Here is a 21,919-nt window from a genome sequence, read left to right as displayed (position 1 = left end):
GACAAACTTCCCAGGCTCGAAAATTAAACAAACCACCACCTTCCAGTTAGATTATCAAATAATTTTCTATATCATTGTTTCAGAATATTTTATTCACGACTTTTATGGAGATGTATGGACTAATTATTCTTTTAAGGTTTTGCAGCACCAAAAATTAAATTATTAGTAGTAGGTTTTTAATCTATACCATTTAGCATTTACCACTTCTAGCTATAAACATTAACCCCTATATCTATTTTTCCCCAAACATTTGTTAAATCATTAAATATAGATGTAACTTAACTGCGATTAATTCATTAAGATTTGTACTGTCCTGACCTTATCTTTTTTTGGGATAAAATTAAGAAAAAATACAGACTAAAGAAAGCGTGTCGTGTAAGTGTTTAGAAACGTTGATCGAGATTTTGGTAATTTCCATTTTAATATCTTGGAACAAATTAAGGAAATTGATTCTTGTTAAAAAATACCGTTTTAATATTATAGATACACATACTTTTCGTACTGTGCCAAAACGCAGAGCAATATGTTTGATTTTTTTTAAATTCATTTTTCCACCTCTGCCCAGAATTATTTTAAAAAAGCGTAAGTTTTGGACTCTAAAAGTCGGACTCTAGTAACAAGCATTCTTCAGATTAAGTGTGTGAAAATGTCATGATGAAAGGCGCTAGGACCTCACAAGACTCCCAAGCCACGCAGTCTTCTGCAGGAACTGCAATGTATGAAGAAGTATCTGATGTACGTACATCGATGCGGACCGCAGCCTTGGGACAGGTAAGTACAGAAGCTTTATTAAACGTGCAGAAACGACCATAAATGTCACTGTCTATGTTCTCGTAGAGAAACTGTCGATTCCAGTGCGCCAACAGCTGACGGGAAACGCAACTATTCTGGTAGTTAACGGAATCTGCCCTGGTCGCTGTTCACGCTTGGTGAATTTAGACTGTGTTGTCCGCAGAAAACGATGCGCTAATCCAAAATATGGACATAGATTTAGATGCGAATTTATACCCCCGTTGAAATCGTACATACACGTTGTTAATAAATGAAATGCTGATGAAGCTGTGCCTTGGCTAGGTCGTCAGTTGTTGTATGTATGGTAATACAAGGTCAAGTGCATATGAAAAGTATATGTGTGCGTACTGGCACACAATGCGGGTAACAGAAGCCCGGCTTATACTACAAAGCGGCTTAAATTACTTCAAGACGAATGTTTCGCTTTTAATTGACCTCTGCTTTGTAACAAGTTATTTAAGTTTACAGTTAGTTACACCGTTGGGAGTAATCGGTAAAATAAAACACCTGAAACAGATGGTGGTTTTGTTTAAAAGATGTGGCTCATCTTGGCATTGAATATCAGCTGACTCAGCTCTTGTGTTCCACTAAGTGGTGGGGATGGCAGGGAACCGGTTTTTATCTAATTATCTTATTGTTGATGTTATCATCGATTGAAACCACACAAACGAGAAACTACTACTAAAAATGTTGCATTCATTTGAAATGTTAGTGTTATACAGTATGAACTCTAAAGCTAGTATTATAAATGACAAAGCATTTTTCCCAACTCAAACAACAAGAAAGTTGTTCACAGCTGAACATTGATTGCAATACCTTGTTCTTAGGAGTCCTGAGTGGTTCTTTATTTTTTTAAATCTGGAAAGGTGGAAATTATTAACACAGAGGCTTATCAAAAAGGGACCAATCTGTAAAGCATCTGCATTATGGCCTGTTAGTTATATTAATGTCTTCCATACAGTATATTATTCAACTGACTTAATCTGCGTTGCACTGGTGACTATGCAGGGTGTATCCGTCCTTGGTCACCCGCAGCCCTGTACTGGATAAAACTGTAGGAATTGGATGGATGGAGCTGTCTCAACTTTTAACAATTCTGTTTACTTCTTAAGAAAGAAGTAATACTGAAGGCAACATTGTAAGGGTGCAGTGCTGACCTGGAGAACACCATGTTGGTTCGACAGGCTAAGGAATCCTCTTGCTGTGTGTAATGAAGGAGGCTGGCAGACAAGAGCAAAAGACTTGCAGAGCAGGGGGTGATGGACAAGTCAGGGAATGCACGATACAACTGAGCAGATCAAAACAGAGAAGCCGCGCAGCCAGGCAGGTCAGGTTGGTTGTGAGGACAGCACTACCGGACATGTTTCAGGTAGAAGACAGACAGGACCTGGCTGGCTGTCAGGTTCTGTCTTGCTATCGGCATCGAGGCATCAACTGATTCAGGAAAGGTACTGAGAGTTTCACTGGCAGGCTGGTTAGTGTGAGGAGCATTTCCAAATATGAGTAGGAAGCTCAATGCCAGAGCATCTGACTGTGGCCAGGGCAGGGCTAAACTATCCTGGAGCCGATGAGGTAATTACCCGTTAAGGAGGGCAGATGGCCCGGACAGCCCTCCTGAGTCGTGTTCTCATGGCAACGGAAGGTATTTGACTTTATGATCGTTGTGACCCTATGAGACCAAGGTCGGAAAGATTAGGCTCGACTGGGTGAAAAAAATGATCACGTGCTTGTCTGAATTCAAGTCTTGTAGTTCTGATACTACAATATATTCGCTTCTCTTAGTGTCCTGATATGAGAACAGAAGAAACATTACGACCAAGAAGAAGCCATTGGGCTCATGTAGCCCATTAACTAGTTAGCAGCTAGCTTATTGGAGGATCTCTTCCAGCCATTTATTGCAAGATACCAGGTTATGAATTTCAACAGCATGGTTCAGTAGCATGTTCCATACTCCCACACCCTCTTGTTTAAAGAAGAGCCTCCTGCTGTCAGTTTTAAATGAACTTCCCTTTAGTTTTCACCTGTGTGCTCTGGTTTGTGTTTCAGTGTTGATTCTGAGCTTTATGGTATATAGCGTCTTTCATGGTACATCATCTGAAGGCACTGTGCAATAAAAGCGTCAAACAGAAGAGACAGATGCATCCATCCATTTCCTATCTGCTTTATCCAAAACAGGGTTATAGGGGACCTGAAGCTTAACCTGGCAAGCAGTGGGCGCAAAGCAGGATACACTCTGGATGAGACACCAGTCCATCACAGGGCATGCATAGACATAGACACACACACTAGCAGGGCCAGTTTTCCTCAAAGCCTGTTAACCTACCAGTGTATCTTTGAACTGTGGGAGGATACCGGAACACCTGGGGAAGATCCACACAAACACAGGGAGAGCATACAAAAGACACAGATATACACATTAAATTAATCTCAATTAAAAGATAGAGTACAAAGTGAGTACAGCACTGTGAGATACAGTACTTGCCATGGTGTTTTGATTTCGTAGTTGAATAGTAATGGTATTGAGTTAGAGGTCAAACCCTCCCGCTCAGCAGTCATTAGATCAGATAAGATAAGACCACTTTATTGGTCATATACAATTTCTTGCATTAGGAATTTGTCTTTTCACATACCCCAGCTTGCTCTCCATGAGACACACAGACAGGGAGAGAAGCTTGGGGTTAGAGTGCAGGGTCAGCCATTTATACAGCTCCCCTGGAGCAGCTGGGGTTAAGAGCCTTGCTCAGGTAGGATTCCTCTGCCAGCCACGGGATTTGAACCAGCAACCTCCCAGCCACAGGCACAGATCCTTAGCCACAGAGCCACCACTCCGCCATTCAGGGCTCCCCAGGCTGTTCTCTTCAGAGCAGGACTGTCTGTGCTTGCAGCGGGGGAAATGGACGCGGCAGGGGAGAGCGCTGGGGGGCTGGCAGGGCGAGTGACGGTGTACACCACGCTGGGATGCCCACACTGCCAGCGAGCCAAGTCTCGGCTGAGGGGGCTGGGCCTGCCCTTCTGTGAGGTGGACCTGAGCGGGCACGCCGCGCTGGCGCAGAGGGTCCGGGAGCTGACGGGCGGCAGGACAGCGCCTCAGATCTTTTTCAACAGCGTCCACATCGGCAGCAGTGACGACCTGCAGAAACTGGTGAGCGCAGCACTGTGGCCAGACTGACCTTTTAACCCCAATGCACAGGCACTGACCTCATGAAGAATTGACCGTTTAGAACATTTCATCCTCAAGTCATATCTGTCTCAACTATGGAGGCTCTAACAGAGTAAAATATATCTCTAGCTAGATTTGTTCTGGTATGGAGAGAAGAGCTTTGAAAATCGCTCTGCATTGCTCCCAGAGCAACAGCGACGACAGTTATCAGTCTGCAGGTCACAATTTTACAATCAATCTAATTTTGTGGCTTTGTGCAAATACCAGTGGTTTTCAAGGGGTCGAAAAACAAATACCCATCTTGTGTCTTCAGGCTCCAGAGGAACTGCAGAGGCTGGTGCGCATGGTGAGAGAGGAGCCAGTGCCTCTGGATGCCCCTCCGATTCCCGGAGTGGAAAACCAACTAAAGAGAGGGATTCTCAGTGATGGAGGTCTGTATCTATGGCAACAAAAGCACGTTGTGATGTCACAGGGAGCCCAGTGGTGCCGATTCTCACAGGGAAGAGAACCCCCTGGAGCCAATTTCTCCCTTGTCACTGCACTTCCTGCTCTAATGCTGTTTGGATTGCGCTATTTATTTTTAAAAGAAGGCAGTCGGTGAGCAACCACATCTCTGATTAGAGACTGACTCACCATTTAAGTATTAATATAAATAACAGAGCAGTGAAGGTTTAGACATCTGCTTCATTCATTCATTTATTGTCCTGAAGCTTTAACAGCTAATGCCCTTTTCTGGGTGAGCAAAATGCATGCTGTATTCAAAGCTGCAACACAATGGTGGCAATTTTTGATGATGAACCCTTTTGTCTGGATGGTGAAGCAGAGAAACAGCTGCCCAGCTGCACAGACGGGTTCTTTCAGTTGAAAATGAGCGAAGAGTTGCAACAGCAGAACAATTTTTAAATGTTCTTGTCTGACTCGCAGGAAATGTATGGACTGCAAGCAGGTCTCAACGTGAACTACTTGACAATGCTTTTAGGAAGGTGACACCACAGCCGTGACAAGTGAAATGCTGAAACCCTATAGTGAATAGGAGATCGCATGATATCTGACCAGACCTGGCTGTAATTGATGGTGCTCTATATTATGTTTCAGGGCTGATCTGTCTATCTACAAATCCATGTGACACAACAAGATTGATCGCTTTTTATAGATCACGTCTGTATGGATGCCTCTTTGTATGCAAGTCATTCAAACATCCAGTAATCAATCAGTCCGTGAAAAGCATTCTCTCTATTGTGGAGTGCTTGTGGCCATAAACTCTCAAGTATATTTGTTTTTATTTAGCCAATATTTTTTTTTCATTACTGAAAAGCATCTGATATGCTGAAATGCATCAGCTAGTGAGGTCATAATCTCATTGCAATTTAATATCTGTAAAACCAAGGAGTTTTTATTGGAAATCAGCAGGCAGGTTCAAAGAGACAGGTGTTTCTGTTTTTCATTTCACTGGGAGAATAGCCACGAGGGGGGAAAAGGATCCTAATTTGGTTTGGAAACTCCTGTATTTCCTGTAAGGGATAGCAGCTGTTGGGGGGGTGGGGGGTGTTGCCTTTTTTTTCCCGAAGCATCACCTTATCTGCTTCAACACAGTTTAAATGTGAAAGGGATGCTTTTGCGGACTGGTTTTGGAGTTAAAGCGGAGCTGTGTGATTGGACACCACAGAAGGGGACTGAAAGTGTGCAGAGACTCCTTTTCTGGGAGACAGCTGATGGATTGGTTGGCTAGAGAGAAGGGACTGGATAAGCACTGTGCTCTGTACAAGATGGCAGGGAATGTGGTAAGAACTTGTAGAAGAAAGAGAATATTGCTCGTCAATGCTAGGTGTTAAAGAATGCTGGTCTTGGTATGGTGCCTATTATTGTATGATTTGGGCAGAAGGAAATTTAGCAGCCACAGTCAGATGTTTCAATCAGCATGTCATACTGTAGCTAATTTTCTCAATCTATGGGTATTAATTAACCTATTCACCCTGTCTCTGAAAGGTGGTCAGAAAAAGTGAGTTTCTAAATGTGTAAATGCTGTCAATATTTAGTTTCCAGCTTTTACTTCTAAACATACTGTATACACCTTTTGTAATTGTTTGCCTCTCTCATCTTGGGAAAATGTGTCAGAAAAAATAATCATGATAAGATTGAATGTTGCACCCTGCACCTTGTGCGAGCTGTAATTATTTTGTCTCTCTCTCTTCTTGGGAAAAGGTGTCAGCAAAAATAATCATGATAATATTAAATGTCAGAACTGTTCATGATTTCTGCTGAAGGAGGATACATTTCAAGCAAAAGCTTAATCGTATCGAGTAAACTCCTGTAAAATGGCTTCATTGAACCAGACAACATAACAAGATGTCTTAGTGACACAAGTTTAGGAAGATGTCATATGCCTGTCATGACTTCAGAAAGCATATTAGTAGATATCCATGTAAGTAAACTGGTTTGCTGTTTACTTTTTGGAAATCATTTTTATCATCCTACATAAGTTTTAAAAAAATCCTGTTAGCCTTGTCTGGGACATATGTTTTGTCAGCAAGGAGGTTGCCTTTAAAAAGATAAAAATTGAAATGTAATAGTATCATGTTAAAAAGGCAGCTGGTCATGTGTTCATTTAATTACAGCATGGCTTTAATTGACAGTCCTACAGATCAGTTTTGTACTCAAAGACATTCATACCTACAGGGATGAAAGTTGTCAATAAGTAAACTGAAAAGCTGTAAAAAGTCTACTTGTTATGGTAGTACTGTGGTACCTTTTGGGGTATTTTTTCCCCTGTGGTTTGGAATTCAAGTCTTCTTGTGTGTTACCTAGTTACTTGTGAAAATGCTAACAGATCTTGTTCATACATTCTAGTGAGAAACAAGGTGTTTGAAAGTAGAAAGATTTTGAAAGGATGTTTTTGAAGCAGTGAGGGGGAAAGGGGAATTTGAAGATAGCAGCACTTTGTACAGATTAGTAGAGCACCGCTCTTGAAACTTGAAACTGAATACAGTTTTGTTTTGCAGAGGTATGTGACACACAGCTCTGATGGTGAGTGAATTACTGATGCTAATTCAAACTACAGACACAAGAAGCTACCCTATGTCCCAAGAACCGTTGGCTATCTGGGCCAAGGCCACATACAACAGCCCCATAAAATAAACTTGTACAGTATGTCTGTACTGGTGATTTCATGAGAAATACAGTAATCCCTAGAGATGCAGTGGAGCACATGAGCTTTCAGTCATACACTAAAAATCCATTATGATCTATCAACAGTACAGGTGTAGCTTGATGTATGTCCACATCACATTCTTGGGTTTCCAGGTTTCCTTTGTGCCAGCTCTGGGGGTCACCTTCTTTGATAAGACAAAAGAAACACAATAAAAGTTCCAAACTAGAGGAGGCTATTTGGCACGTCCTGGTCCGTTTGGTAGTTACAGTAGTAATTGGTCATCAGTACTTGGTCTCATCCAGCTACGGTATTGGCTAAAACAACATATGTGCCTTGGTCATTACTTTCTTTTGTAACCCTGTAACCCTTTGTGGCACCCATTGAGTGCCTCCTGTTCTTAATTTTAAGTGCACTTGCCCGTTGGTGTCCACTGGGTGTCCTCTGGTTTGAGTTTCACAGTTCACTCTGAACAAATCTGCTGTGTTGACTTTATCAGTGCCTTAAGTTTCTGCTCCAGCTGTGGTGCTTCAGTGACTCCTGTTAAGGACTACAGAACTGTAGCTTCTAGGAAAAATGCAAGTTTGGTTAATATGTTAAAACGTGTACATCAACAAAAACATTCATACCTCGCTAATGTAAATAAGTAAAAACAGGGTTAGCTCTGTGTGAAATATTGGTACATCACACTGTATTTCACTGATGTTTCATTTTAGTTGTGTCTGCAATCGCATAAACTGCAATACACAAAGCAGAATGTGTAGCTCCTAGGCCAGACAGTTTGATTCACTGGAGGCTAACACAATCTGCTCAATACTCCCTCCTAATACAGCTAGTTTGTTTGAGTTTTTAAATCTGCTCCTGAAGAGTATAAATAAAACTGATTTTGTTCTGTAGGTAAGCATTTTATAGGTAACTTGTATGGTGGCCACCAACTGTATAATATAAGAACTGTCCTCCAGGTACTGTAATAATGATCTCTGATTCAATCCAGGTATAAATATGGTCACAGGTGATAATCCTCTGTTAAATTTGTATTTTTAAAGTGCATTCTGGTGTGCGCCCCCTGGTGGGTCACAGGGCATGTGATTAATATATTAATCTGAATGTACCATTTGACTCACAGGAGAGCACAGGCTGAATTTATAAACCAGTTTTTATAGTACATGAATGACTGTTCTTTTCAGGTGTAGTGTTTAGTCATGTGGGGTATACTGTATAATAGTAATGTAAATATTCAATAGGTGAAAGAAAGCTCTGTTTAAAGCATAAATATTTTATTCCAGATGTAAAACTTATTTAGATAACTCTGTCAAAATTGAAGACTGTGCTTTTGTCTCAGGGTGCTCTATATGTGTTGTAAAATCAGTATTCGTTGATGAATTTAACCTTTTTTAGTGGTGCTGATGTGTCTTTTAGGGTCTGTCACTCCAATTTGAAGTACTGTATGTGTTTCTCCCCAGGAGACTCTTTATGTTTTCAAAAGTACATCTTCTGGCTGTTTAAGCAATACTGAAGTGATTTCCTCTCAGAAGAAGTTCTGAACATTGTTCCCCAAGGTGTAGTGATTTTCTGTCTAAAATGTTTAATTTCAAACTGAGTACATTTCCTTGTGTCACGTCCAGCTGCTGAACTGTCCGAGGAACTGCGCCGCACAATCCTGAAACTCTATGCTGATCACATCTCTGCAGATGGAAAGGTGAAGACTGCATTGTTTTCTTTGATGTTTTGGAAATTGCTTTATTTTAGTTAAACATTTCTTTCATTCTTATATATTTAAACCCCAATCCACAGGGGAGGAAACACAGAAGCAACAGAGACTTCATACACATCTTCCACAGATACACGTTCCAGAGTTTTATTCAAAAGACAAAGAAAAAAGGAAGAAAAAAAAACAGCTAGTTACAAAAAAGGAAAATGAAACATCACAATCTTTTGTGTTGCTGTATTTTTTTACAGAACAATTGTCTAATTATACAATTAATGAATTATAGTTATCATGTATAATTACATAGGAATCAAAATAAGAAATGCTATTTTGAGAGATTAAAATCTAGCTCAATGACAAATACTTTACTGTTGAATTCAAAATTCTTTATTTTGGGGCTGATTAATTGCTTTGCACACAAATCAAAAGAGGCCAAGCAGAATGGCCTTCCATATTTCTTCTTCCATAAGAACATCAAAAAACATACAAACACGAAACGTTCAGCTCCTCTGGCACGCTTGACAGTTAGGAGTTATTAATCATAGAGTTTTATTCAGTCATGAACCTTCTTGGTTCATGAGATTGAAATAATGAAAGGCCGATAGGAAGAAAGACATCCGTATTAATGAGTTGGTCTATAAAATGCCAGATTGCCATCACAAGAGGGTGCAGAAATCGGCTGATGTGTTTTTTTTCTTATCTGCTTGTACTGTAGTTTGTAGATTACAAGGCCATGTCTAGGAGTCCGATCTTTGAGAAGTACTGTGAGCTGACCATCCAGCTCCAGCGTGTGGAGCTGCAGTCTCTGAGCCGTGAAGAGAAGCTGGCCTTCTTCATCAACGTCTACAATGCCCTGGTCATCCACGGTCACATCCGCCTGGGCTCCCCCCAGAACATGTGGCAGCGGTACAGGGTAGGGATGAGCCGCACAGGGTCTTTAACAGTTAATAATTCGGCCATGATTCACATCCAAAACATGGATGTGTGAATTTAGCCTTGAATTCTTCACACAGGCCTGTAATGCTGACATTCCCGAACAGTTTGTGACCTCTCATTGGTTGTTCTTTGGTGTACACGAAAGGAAAGGTTCATTTTGTTGCAACTGATGTCAGAAGAACATAAGGAAGGTTGCAAAGGAGAGTAGGCCATTCTGTCTATCCATGTCAAAGCGCTTGGTCGGGGAGTGAAACAAGCTGCTTGTGTTTCTCTGTGGCATCACAATATTTTTCTGCAGTCTCATGATTTAAATATAGAAATCAATGTAGCAGTGACCAATGCAGATAACGCTTGCATTACCAGATCCACGAGCCGTCCCTTGTCTGTGTTTTGCCCTGCAGTTTTTTAACTACGTGAGTTACCTGATTGGTGGGGCAGTATTCACCTTGCAGGACATTGAGAACGGGGTGCTGAGGGGAAACAGGAAGGGTGTGGCCCAGTTAATGAAGCCCTTTTCCCTGAGCGACCCGCGGCTCCAGGTCAGTTTCTACCACTGATTTACTGGCACAGTCGCATGACATTCCTCAGCTCTCAATGCTAAGTTTGAAAAAAAGTTAACGTTTATTTAAGAATTTATGTAAGGGTACATTTAGTCCCATCTAACCCATTTTTGTTGTTAGGAGGTAATTGTTCCAAGGATCTCATCCAGCTGTTTCTTGAAAGAAAACCGGACATGGGTTTCTTAGCTGGGTAGCTTGTTCCACACTCCCACAACTCATTGGGTAAAGAAGTGCCTCCTGTTCTCAGTTCTAAATACACTTCCACATAGTTTGCTCTTGTGTTCCTATTCATGTGTCATAACACAAATACACTGGGTTGATTTTATCAGTGCCTTTCAGGATTTTGAATACTTGTATCTGATCTGACTGGCTTTGTCCCTTTTAATTTGCTTAAATCAGCACCATCTTGTGCACATTATGAACCCTTGTGTCTGTGTGCACAGCTACAGGAGCACCTGGATGCGGAATTCAGCTCCCCTGTGTCTTTCCAAGGGGCGAGGAGTCCTGACACGTGTTTCTGATGATTCCCCAGGTCGCTCTCCCTGACCCAGAGCCTCTCGTCCACTTTGCCTTGAACTGCGGAGCGAAGGGCTGCCCCCCCATTAAGACCTACACAGCCAAGGTATCCGAGTCGCAGTGACTGTCGGGAAACCCTTTTCATCATTCATTTATGTGTGAGGCTGAATTCCCAATAGAAACAAAACTTAAGATAGTTTTTTTTTAATTCTAATCATGTGGTTTTGTCTACATATAAACCCATTATGTGAAAAAAATATTTCCTTTTTGGGTTGTCTAGGCTCTGGTTATTCTAAAAGTGGGAAGCACTGGTAAATTGCTATTTAACATCCAGCAACAGATATTCTTGGAATATATTGTTACAAATGAAGGGTTATGCAACTGATGAAAATCAGGAATTGACCGAGCGGTTTACTCAATCAGTGAAATAATTATTCATAATCCCCAACTTGTATGTGATTACTAACCATATACCCAAGCGGCTGGTATAACTAAAGGCATGTTAATTCTTTATTCTCTGGCATAGCTTTGTTGAGAGGAGTAATAGTCCAGGCACACATGATTAAAACAAATATTTATTACAACGAACTACATTACATACAAGGCATGAAGTTACATTAAATACGCTATTTACAGACAAGGCGTTTCAGAGGCCTAACATTCTGGTCACCCAGAAAACCCCAGACTGCTACTAAGCACTAAACTCTTAATATGCTTACAGAGGCCACACAAGAGATGAGCTGCCTTCTAACTAAATACAAAGCAACCTGCAGTTAAATATCTCTCTCTGCACCCTGGATGCCACAAAATAAATGGGAGCCTACTGTATATCCCTATCCATAAAGATGCACTCTAATCAGGAAAGACGTTTCTAACTGAGGTATCTTTTACCCAGGAAACCCAAGTTCCCTAAAAACACAGAACAGCATGCTCTCTCTAACGAGGTTCAAATACTGAGCTCCAGTAAGGTTTGGTTTGGATGATCATGAAGTAGGGTCTCTCGCCTGGCACAAGCTTCAAGTCCCAATTCCTCTGGCCTCCGCTCTCTTCTCCCTGCTCTCTTTGTTTCTTCCTGCTTCTCATGTCATCTTTTATCATCTCTTTCGGTGCTGCTCCTTGCCAATCATTAGTCCACAGCTTCCCTAGGTACAGTATACTAAGGTAACTTTACCATTGTTTCGGCTCAAGGGACACCCCAGACCTCAGCAAACATCCTCTCTCCTTTGAAGTTAGAAGTATTTACCCTTCCCAGTGTCACAATCTTTATCTAAAATCTAAGAGACACTTCTAAGTCACCTAAAGCTGTAACAGTATTAATATATAATAACTTCACTGAGATCCTAGGTGTTTTAGTTATTTCTTCCTTTCATCCATGAGATGTCAGTAATAAACAGTATTTCTTGTACTGTAGGGTTTTTCTGCAGTTGATTGACTTTTTCACATCAGCGGGGGCTCGCTTTGAGCAAATTTAAAAGTAATCCTGGATGTTTCTGACATGCCTGCAGGATATCGCCAGCCAGCTCCGAACGGCAGCAGAGGCCTTTCTGGAGAATGACGAGGGCTGTAAAGTTGACCCTCTGAGGGGAGAGGTACATCTCAGCCAGATTTTCAAGTGGTACAAGGTGGACTTTGGAGATACTGATGAGAAGGTACTCCCACACCTTTATGATACAATACTACTTTACTTCAGTGTGGCAGTTTTTTTTAATGGGATTACTTAGAAGGAGAGCAGCACACTGGTGCAGTGGATAGCATTACTGCCTTGCAGTGCTGGGGTCCTGGGTTCAACTTCTGGAATGCTATCTTTGTTGAGTTTGCTGTTCACATGGGTTTCTTCTGGGTGCTCCGGTTTCCTCCTGCAATTCAAAGATATACAGTACTGGTAGGTTAATTGGCTTCTGGGAAGGTTGCCCTGGTGTGAGTGTGTGCGTGTTTGACTATGTGTGCCCTGTGATGGGCTGGCATCAAGTCCAGGGTGTATCCTGCCTTGCACCCTTTGCTTGCTGGGATAGGCTCCAGGTCAGGAACCAGCTGGAACCAAACCAACTTCCATGTGTAGGATAATAAGAGAAAAATGACCAGCATTTGTTGAAAATGTAAAATAACTGGATATAAAAAATCATTTCTAAACACCTTCCAAGAGATGAGCACAAAATGTTTTCTTGCCACTATGTTGCTTCTTTTTAAGGTTTATCTGCCCTGTTAGTGTATTTGTTTTATGTCTTACAGAATTGTTTAAATCGATTCAATTGCTTGGTTAAACAATCAGAAAAATATGAATAATATTAAATTAAAAGCATGAAAGTTGTAGATACTAGTAGGAGTTTTGCCAAACGTCTCTTCACACTAGCGGCGATTGATGGCTTTTGTTTTGGGAATGGTTTTGATATTCCGTTAACCAGTTTTGAATAGATTTGCATATTGTGGATAAAAGGTGATTATCAAACCTGCAAAGATATGAATCCCTGTGACCTTGTATCTCGCTCTGTATTCTGTCAACAGCTACTGAAATGGGTTTTAAACCACATGGGTGACTCTCCCAAGAAGTCCAGCTTGGAGGCTCTTCTGAAAGCACCCTGCTATAAAGTCATCTACATGCCCTACAACTGGTCCACCAATGGCATGGCCTGAAGTGTCTCTCTTCAGCAGTGCATGCTGGCTGTGAACAGCAGGAGTAAGCATGCACAAAACTGCTATTATAAAGGAGCTAGCTGGGCCCGGGCCTCCCAGAAAAGCACAGAAATGGGCAGAGAAGAGAAAGCTCTCCCCTAACTTTGATTACCAGCTACTGCCCAAGCAAGCCATAGAGACTCTTCTCACCTGCACAGTAATAAGATAGAACACGTGCTGTCAGGATCTGTTTGTCTTGTTTTTGAAGGTAAATTGTATTTTTTTTCCTTCCACCATTTCTCCTTCAGTGGACTGAACCATTCTGATTACTCAAAGTGAAGGAAAAACAGAGATGTGTTTTTTCTATTTCTGCACTGCATTGCAAAATTAGGATTGAGACAACATTCTCATTCTCATTAAGGTGTTGAAAAATCCAGTCACGATTTAGGAATACAAATATCTTATGATTTGAAGCATATAAGAAAACTAAACTGTTGTCAGGTGACTATGACACTGAACATTTAAGTCCTGCAGATCAAGGTATAAGGTTCAAAGGTCTTTTATTGCAGTAAAATAGAATGCGTTACTATTGAACACACATACTACCCTATAGATCTTGGGCAATACGTATAAATAATTTAGGATAGTCTTTGATCAAATACAAATTTCTCCAGGTTTTCTCAACACGATTGCAGTAAATACATATATTTCTATACATCTATAAAGTCCTTTTGAGAAAACAAAATTGCGTTAGAAATGAAAAGCTTTTAAAAACATACTGTAAATATTGATATTGCCCCATTTTTCCAAATGCTCTGGTTTACTACCTCCCAAAAACAAGCTGGTCGGGTGATTGGTTGAGTCAAACTGATGTTTCTGTGAGGAAATTTAAATTCAGATTTAAAATTTAAAGCTTACAACGCGTTGACAACCAAGAACAAGGGGGCACTTGTTTACCCAAAGGGTTGTGGGAGTTGATTGATGATACCCTTGTGTATTTCAAGAAACCAGCTACTGTAGTTGAGATCTTTGGATCAATTAACTATCAAATACCAGACGGGCTAGATGGGCCTCTTCTCATTTGTAACCTTTGTTTAATTAACTCACTTAGTCAGGAATAGTTCTGCTACAACACTGAGCACAACCTAGTTGAGAAAGGGTTCAGATGAAGATGACGAAATGGGTAAAACCTTGGAGGCAGGGCGCATACACACATATTTCCTGTGTCAAGAAGGAGAGGAGTTTCAGAAGAGTGCTAGGTTTATTGTTCACGAGATTTTCAAAGATACAAGGGCCTGCTACAGGATATTAACACTGAGCTCGGCAGCTGCAAATAATTAGTTTTAAAAATTTAGTTTTTAAATAAATAAGTTTTAACTCCATCATCATCGTCATGCATTGATCGTTCTGTAAGTCCGAACCCAGCATGTTCCCATTCATTGTGATTAATGCGAAAAACACATTTCCTTAATTTGATCCTGTTTTGAGATGTGAATGGATGTGATCTGAACCTTTATACCCTGTGACACCTTATACATATTATGCACCAATATTAAGAGAATGTCTTCAACTTCAAGATCTAGGCTGAGAAAGCTGAAATGACATACAGTAGGAAGCTATGTGATCCTTCAATTTGTTTTAAATCTGATTACAGTGTCACCCGTAATCGCATCAGATGAGTAAGAAAGGTAACCAAAGACTGAAGGTATGTAAGAAACAAGTCTCCAAAGACTCCTCAAGTCACTCTGTAGAAATGAACTCCTACATCTTTTGAAATCTTTTGAAAGAAATTGCACATTAACAAAACAAACCTTCCAATCCATGGAGCTATGCAGGATATTTGATAGATATAATTTCTTGTTAGTGTTTAATAAAGGTAAATACAATCTAATGTAAAGCACCCAGAGGTAAATATAGGTGCCCAGCAGTTTCTCTTCCTTGTGAGGCAAAATATTGATATGACTGATTTTGTCTTTTGCCAAGGGTATACATTGTATAAACAAACATTTGGAGCTTTATAAATTAATACAATCAGTTGTGATTGATCGTAAAATTTTTGATTGATACAAATGTTTGTGATGGAGCTCTCAAGCTGCTCTGGAGCCTGTTAAGGCGTGAGCTCTTCTCAGCAGACAGCAGACTGTGGAGGGTGAGCTCATACGTCACTCTCACAAGGGAAGTTGGTTGTGCTGGGGTTGAACGGGGATGCTGGGTAACTGTGTTAAGGCTCACCATTCAGAGTACACAATGCCGATCTGAAATATCACAAACAAAAGACTAAAGAGGTTTATTTGATCTGCTAGTTTGCATTGGGAGAGTGAGAGCACACCTAGTCCTACGATCGTCACCCCTTTAACATTCAGCCTGAACCCCTGCCCACTGGGTAAGGTTAACATTTATCCCCTGCTTAGACAAATTTAAAAGTCAAGGCCTTGATGTGGTCGTATTTGGATTACATTAAAGTGAGAACAGTCCTTACTGTCCTCAAGTCTGAAGGTAACCTATGTGAAACCCGTTGGCTACTTTTTTAGTCTGGTTTGATCAATTCTAAGGGCAGGGGTAGGAGAAATATGTGCCATATGGCAGAAAGGTTTGACTTCTGTCCCCAGCTACAGACACAGCTTGTCTTGTGGCCTCGATAGAAGCAATACTCAGTGACAGGTAAGGAAGGAATCGGTCTTTTAGTGCAAGTGACATTGTACTTCCCCGTTGCATGTGTTTAGTTCATTAGCATCGTCTGTACTTGTTGCATGTGATATGAAATGAGGGCTCTAATCCAAACCCTTTTAGGATGTTAATCAGCCTGTTTCCAGATAGTGCCTTTTTAACAACCCTGCATGACAGTGAATACCTCAATTAACACCAACAACCCCCCTTCGTTTGCTCGGTGCTGCTAAAAGTGTATGGGGAATTTTTTGATTTTATCTATTTTTGTGTACTGTGTACTTACCCTTAATGAGTATTTTTGCCTCCTGTATCTACTAAACCAAACCATTTTTTTAATTATCCAGGTGCCTAATACCAAATCCATATTCCCAGACATCTCCTTTTTGTGTTAAAAAGTATACAATCTAAAAACAAATACTGCTACCAATGCTAATATCTGAGGTTACACTGTACCATAAACTACAGTTTATTAACACATTTTGTGCACAAATACTGCAAACTCACTGTTAATGGCCAATTAAGATGCAATGCAAAAGTCTTGCACAGATGAGGCAAATCATTAATTCCTACTTTACTGTAATGTTTACTTTCTATTGAAGTATATTATCAGGAAGAAACCTGCTGTGATGCAAACTGTAAATTAAAATGATTACTATAAACATGCTCTGCATGGAATTCCCCTGTTGCACACCTCTTAACTCTTAAGCAATACATTTATGGTTGTATACAAATGCAAAATTGTATGCAGTGGTTATCTAAAATAAATGCTGTTTTCAACAGAAGTATAGTCTTGTTATTGTGAGTGTACATGCAGTGTTACACTGCTGGTGTCAAATGCATATCCTTTTAAAATTGCAAAACAATTCAACTGTTTTAAAGAAGTGGTGTGAGCTGGCATGCTGTTCTGATGACAGTGTACATACTGAGTATTCCTTCATCACACTCCTGTTGTCTAAAATCATATTAGCAGATCATTAGCAGAGGCCAAAATGCTTTTGGTGGGAATCAAATTAAAGGTGACAGAATTTCAACATGCACATGTACTGTAGACATTGTCAAATCTCATAATGGTAAAGTAGCTTAACTGCAAACATCCATTGACTACCTTCCATGGGAGCCAGGAATGGTTAAAAACCATCCTCTAGACTTAGTAACAGGTCAATTAACAAACACCCTGTTCTCCACTGAATCACTCAGTGCCTTACTGCTGCAGATCAGCTCTTAACAATATGCTGGTGTGACTTTAATAATCACCAGATAACCATCTTCCCAGTTGTTTTTTTATTTTCATTCAAATCCCATTCTAATTCATCAGTGCTAAACTCACATGCCACACTTAACATTCCTGACTATTACAAGATCAGCATACACTGAATTAAAGAAACAGACTGAGAAAAAAAGTCTTAAATATATATATATACAGTGTATAAATGTTTTGAGCATCAACGATTCCTCAAGGACTCCAATACTGTTTTCTACCATTATAAGAACATTGATTTATTAATACAGCTTATTCTGGCCAGTCAATATAAAGTGTCATAGCAAATCTATCATGTCAATCAACTCATAACTGATGATCATTTGATCCTCCCTCTGCTTTGCAGAATGTCATTGCATTAGGATGGGCAGTTGGGAGACTTTTGCACATTAATCACTTCACCACAGGGAGAAACCCAAGGATACAAGTTGTTCTCCTGGCTGTAACTATAGGTGGAAAATACATGTAATCAAATGAATAGAACTAAAAACAAAACTTAGCCCAACCAAGCTCTTGCTTAACCTGTAATAGTACCCTGTCTACAAGCTAGGTAACTAAGCTTGCTGGTTCCCGAGCCTAACAACATAACCATGCAAGTCGACTCAAACCACAGCACACACACGCTCTATCAGAAGATAATGATGGACAAGCATAGCCTTTATACAAAGCCACGTGAACCTGCAGCAAGCTATTACAATTCATAATTAAATTACACAATCATCTCCACGTTTCTCAGAACATAGAACTGGCGGCCTCTGGTGGCAAACCCATTTGTCACCAGCAACAGGTGCAATCCACCACAGCCTGTATCTGCTGGAAGCTATACAACTATATTTCAGTAGGACAGCCATAGAATTGCAATGAAACCCATTTGTACTTCAGTAGGGCAGCTATAGAATTCCAATGAATTCCATTGGATGAAAAAAGACCAGCGCTAAATATCTAAAACTTTTGCACAGTAGGGTACCTGTACAAGCAAGAAGTTTAATTATTGACATTTAGATATCCAAAGGGGAAAAAAATGGATGAACTGAATGTCAGGGGAAGAAAAAAAAGTAATTTCAGAACTATGCTGCTGAGTGGTCCTATTTAATACTGTAAAGTAATCCCACAATCTCAGGAATAACCCCTTCACAGTAACAATAATTGTCCAAAACACTGGCACACCATTCTCAATCCAGAGCCATTAAATAGAAGATGTTATGGGGGACAAAGACATGCCACCTGTTGGACACAGCAGCATCCAGTTCAGGTCATGTTCTGCTCTTGTCTGGTAATTTCATACAGAACTTGTGCCATGATCATTGTTGTATAATACACTAATGTTTTTTTTCTCTTGCGTGACCGAGTAGTGCTTGAAACCTGCACCGATCCGATGATTTCAAAACCCAGGAAGACAATTCCTGTGCTCTTCTACCCATAGCTTTATGAAGCTTGGTTAATTAATTAAGCTAAGTTAACGAAGAGGAACTCTAATGTGGGTTACACATTGGTACAGGGGAAATGGCAAACCAACCATTGTGCCAGTGCAGATCAGGTGCATTTTCTGTATGCAGATGAAGGGGCAAAGTGCACAAAAGGAAGCCATGTTATTCTTTTCACTTTGAAAGACGATTCAGATGATACCCATTGACATAATGGAGGAGTTCGCCTACACAGGCAGCACCAGGGAGCTTTTTACTGTGGACAGCCACGATCAGAGATGAAAAGGGGCGGCACATTCCTAAAAGGCCAGAAGGTTTATGGTTTTCTTTTCACCTGAGCAAAAACCTTGTTGATCAGCAATGAGCTATATAGCTCAATGATTATAATGCAAAGCAGGTATTAACCCTTGCCCACAATTTTACAAAGACTAACAGAAACCCAGGCTCTTATGCAGGAGGGCACAACAGCCAGATATCTAGTTTTTTTACCACCCGATTGAACTTATTATTGGCTAAACTGGACAAGTTGACGCTTTTTCTTGTTCTTAAGGAGCAGGGGGATTTAAAGAGACCTATAACAACTACTGAACAGCAGCCCTGTGGCCGGAGTTGTTGGCCTCTGTGCTGGAATTGGTTACAGATTTTGCATATTATCGCCGTGATCCTTTTCATGCTTTGGGATTCAAACTTACCTGCAGCATCAGAAAATCCAATCCTTTCCTCTGGTCTGCCTTTACCCCAATGACTAGAAGCATGGATTAAACTTCTGACATAGCTGACACCAGCAGATGAAACGTTTCAGGCTGTTCTTGTTCAGGAATGGATAAAAAAGAATCTCAAAGGGATTTCTTACAAAAGAGCGTGTGCACAAATCAAAGTTTTATTTTAAGAGAAGAAAAGGAACTCTCTTGGAATGAGCACTTCACTTCAACTATCAATCCAGAAGCCTTGTCAGGTCAAAGGACACTCAAAACCCATTCGTTTTAGGCTTAAAGTTTTTTTTGTTTAGTTTTTTTAGGTACAGAAGCTACATGACCAATATCCTTAATGTCTCTAAAGAAGAACAAATTAAGTCTGACTCTTGAGAGCATATATAAAGTGTTGTCATTTAAATATTTGTTAAATACTAGATATACTGCAGTGTTTTCATATAAAAAGAATTTTTAAATACAGTACATTAACACACCCTGTTTCAACAACAAAAAAAGACAGTTTATTAAACAAATCCAGATAGTACAAAACTGTCCATTTTTCTTATTTGGAGACTCAACTGCACAAAATTACCTTGGGCATTTATGTCCTCTTTCATAATTTTATTGCAGTTCAATGGCTCAGTCCCAATTTAGTAATCTGTTAGAAAAAAAGTGTAGTATTATTCTATAACATTCAAAAAGGAAGCCCATACTTTCATTCTCCTGTAAAAAAATCTATATTCAGTGAAAATAACAGCAGAAAAGTTTATAATTTAATCAGAATGGGAAACAAAATCGTAAGCTTGCAAACACTACCCAACCAACAACACAAACCTTAAGAGGACCCTTAGATATCTGAGATTTTTTACTGGCAATGACAAAACATCAATTAAACAAGTGAGATGATTTTTTGTGCCACGCGATTTAAAGTCATTTTAGAGTCAATCAGAAAATCCATTTGATCTATAAAAATAAAGGTCTTGAAAACATACATATTCCAATATTCAAGGCATTCCTTCCTAAAATACAGCAGAGGAGGTCTATCATGACATTAATATATATATGCCCACCTGCAGGACCTGGATGTTACTCCACAAAAAACCACAGTGAGAATTTTACATAATAGCCCACATAAGGATTCATACCATTTCCTGCTGTTATCAATGGAGACTCCCTTGAACTCTTCATGCCAGCAGTAGAATCATCTACCATCAGAAGATATCTCCTGACTCTCAGGGGGAAAGGGGGTTTGGATAGTGTGGAGAGGTACACTAATATCATAGAGGTTAAATCTGGCTTTTTGTCCTCACAAAATAAGTTTGAAACTTTGCCTCACAGAGCTGACTGTTTACAGGAATCAATACTTTTAAAAAAAAGAAAATCACATTGGCATTCTCCAATCCTTTTACCTGTTTACAGGCAACACGTTCTTCCAAATATATGGAAACATCACCTTTCAAATCAACAAACTACACCCTACTAAGTAAAATGAATGAATTGTAGACACAGGTGAGATGACTGGAAATCCCAAACAGGCAAATTCAGTTATCACCTTTACAGCTCGATTTTGCATTTCTTTTTTTCCCCAAAAAAGCTTAGCGGTTTCTTAAAGGGGTACTGCAGTACCAATTTCAGAGACCGGTTATTAAATCTCGGTAACAAAATAAATTAATTTACGTTATAGGAAAAAACATTCAAATTTTAATTAAGCACAACATTTGTGAACTTTGTGAAAGCACTGTTAGGTGCCATGTTGTTGCAAAATTGAACATGATGAGACCCTTCCTGTTCACTAGTCACCGTAATGACTAATGTAATGCGATGTATGAACAAATAAGTACATGTTGTGCAGCACCGAAAAAATGTGATCTGCATGCAGAGTTAACAAGGAGTATTTGTCGGCAAAATAGTCTCATTTACAATGTCATAGGGCCGCACGTCACTGGAAGTTTTGTTGTCTCGTTCTGAATTGCAGAACACGGTGCTGCACATACCTGGAACTTTAGTGAATGTTGTGATGTAATTTGGAGGTCTTACAAGTCCCTGTGTACATTTTACTTTTATTGAGGCTTGGAATGCACTCATTAATGCGGATTCTCTCACCCCCAAAAATATGAAAATAGCGTTGCACTTCCCCTTTAAGAAACTGAAGCGCTTTCTCTGAAGCTAAAGTCACCCATAATTCATTAAATGATTTACCCCCCTGGGCCATTAGTGAACTGTGATTGGAGATTTCCCAGCTGCCTGCAGGGTTTCCTTAAATTGTTAACACAGCAACAACTGTCAGGAGGGGTTTGCTGGTGGAGTAAGCACTTTCCTGAAAGGTGTGCAGCATGTCAAAGCACTCCAAACAGGGGCGTGTCCAGAGGCACTTCCCCCTGAGCGAGTGGGCGTGTCCAGAGGCACTTCCCCATGAGCGAGTGGGTGTGTCCAGTACAGTGCATGTAGCGT

At 40.2% G+C, this 21,919-nt stretch overlaps 1 protein-coding gene across 1 annotated transcript; it reads left to right on the top strand.

The window, feature by feature from the left end:
- The first annotated feature begins 709 nt into the window (after nucleotides 1-709).
- LOC148836463 (uncharacterized) lies at nucleotides 710-13,457 on the top strand. Its single transcript, XM_088914707.1, has 9 exons — nucleotides 710-771; nucleotides 3,678-3,934; nucleotides 4,266-4,383; nucleotides 8,723-8,796; nucleotides 9,521-9,718; nucleotides 10,143-10,280; nucleotides 10,834-10,923; nucleotides 12,323-12,466; nucleotides 13,320-13,457. Exons 2-9 carry the CDS (start codon nucleotides 3,686-3,688, stop codon nucleotides 13,446-13,448), a joined length of 1,140 nt encoding a protein of 379 aa, XP_088770833.1. The 5' UTR covers nucleotides 710-771; nucleotides 3,678-3,685; the 3' UTR covers nucleotides 13,449-13,457.
- Nucleotides 13,458-21,919: the final 8,462 nt, after the last annotated feature.

This window comes from Atractosteus spatula, chromosome 4, assembly GCF_055471065.1.
Source record: "Atractosteus spatula isolate fAtrSpa1 chromosome 4, fAtrSpa1.hap1, whole genome shotgun sequence".
Classification (NCBI taxonomy): Eukaryota; Metazoa; Chordata; class Actinopteri; order Semionotiformes; family Lepisosteidae; genus Atractosteus; species Atractosteus spatula.
Note: the sequence above shows the minus strand (reverse complement) of the source record. Positions and strands in the feature narration are given on the sequence as shown.

Excerpts from the sequence above, each read along its gene's own strand:
- LOC148836463 (XM_088914707.1), top strand. The coding sequence starts at position 3,686 with ATGGACGCGGCAGGGGAGAGCGCTGGGGGGCTGGCAGGGCGAGTGACG. Across the intron at positions 4,384-8,722 it reads AGGGATTCTCAGTGATGGAG|CTGCTGAACTGTCCGAGGAA; the intron begins GTCTGTATCTAT and ends TGTCACGTCCAG. Across the intron at positions 8,797-9,520 it reads ACATCTCTGCAGATGGAAAG|TTTGTAGATTACAAGGCCAT; the intron begins GTGAAGACTGCA and ends CTTGTACTGTAG.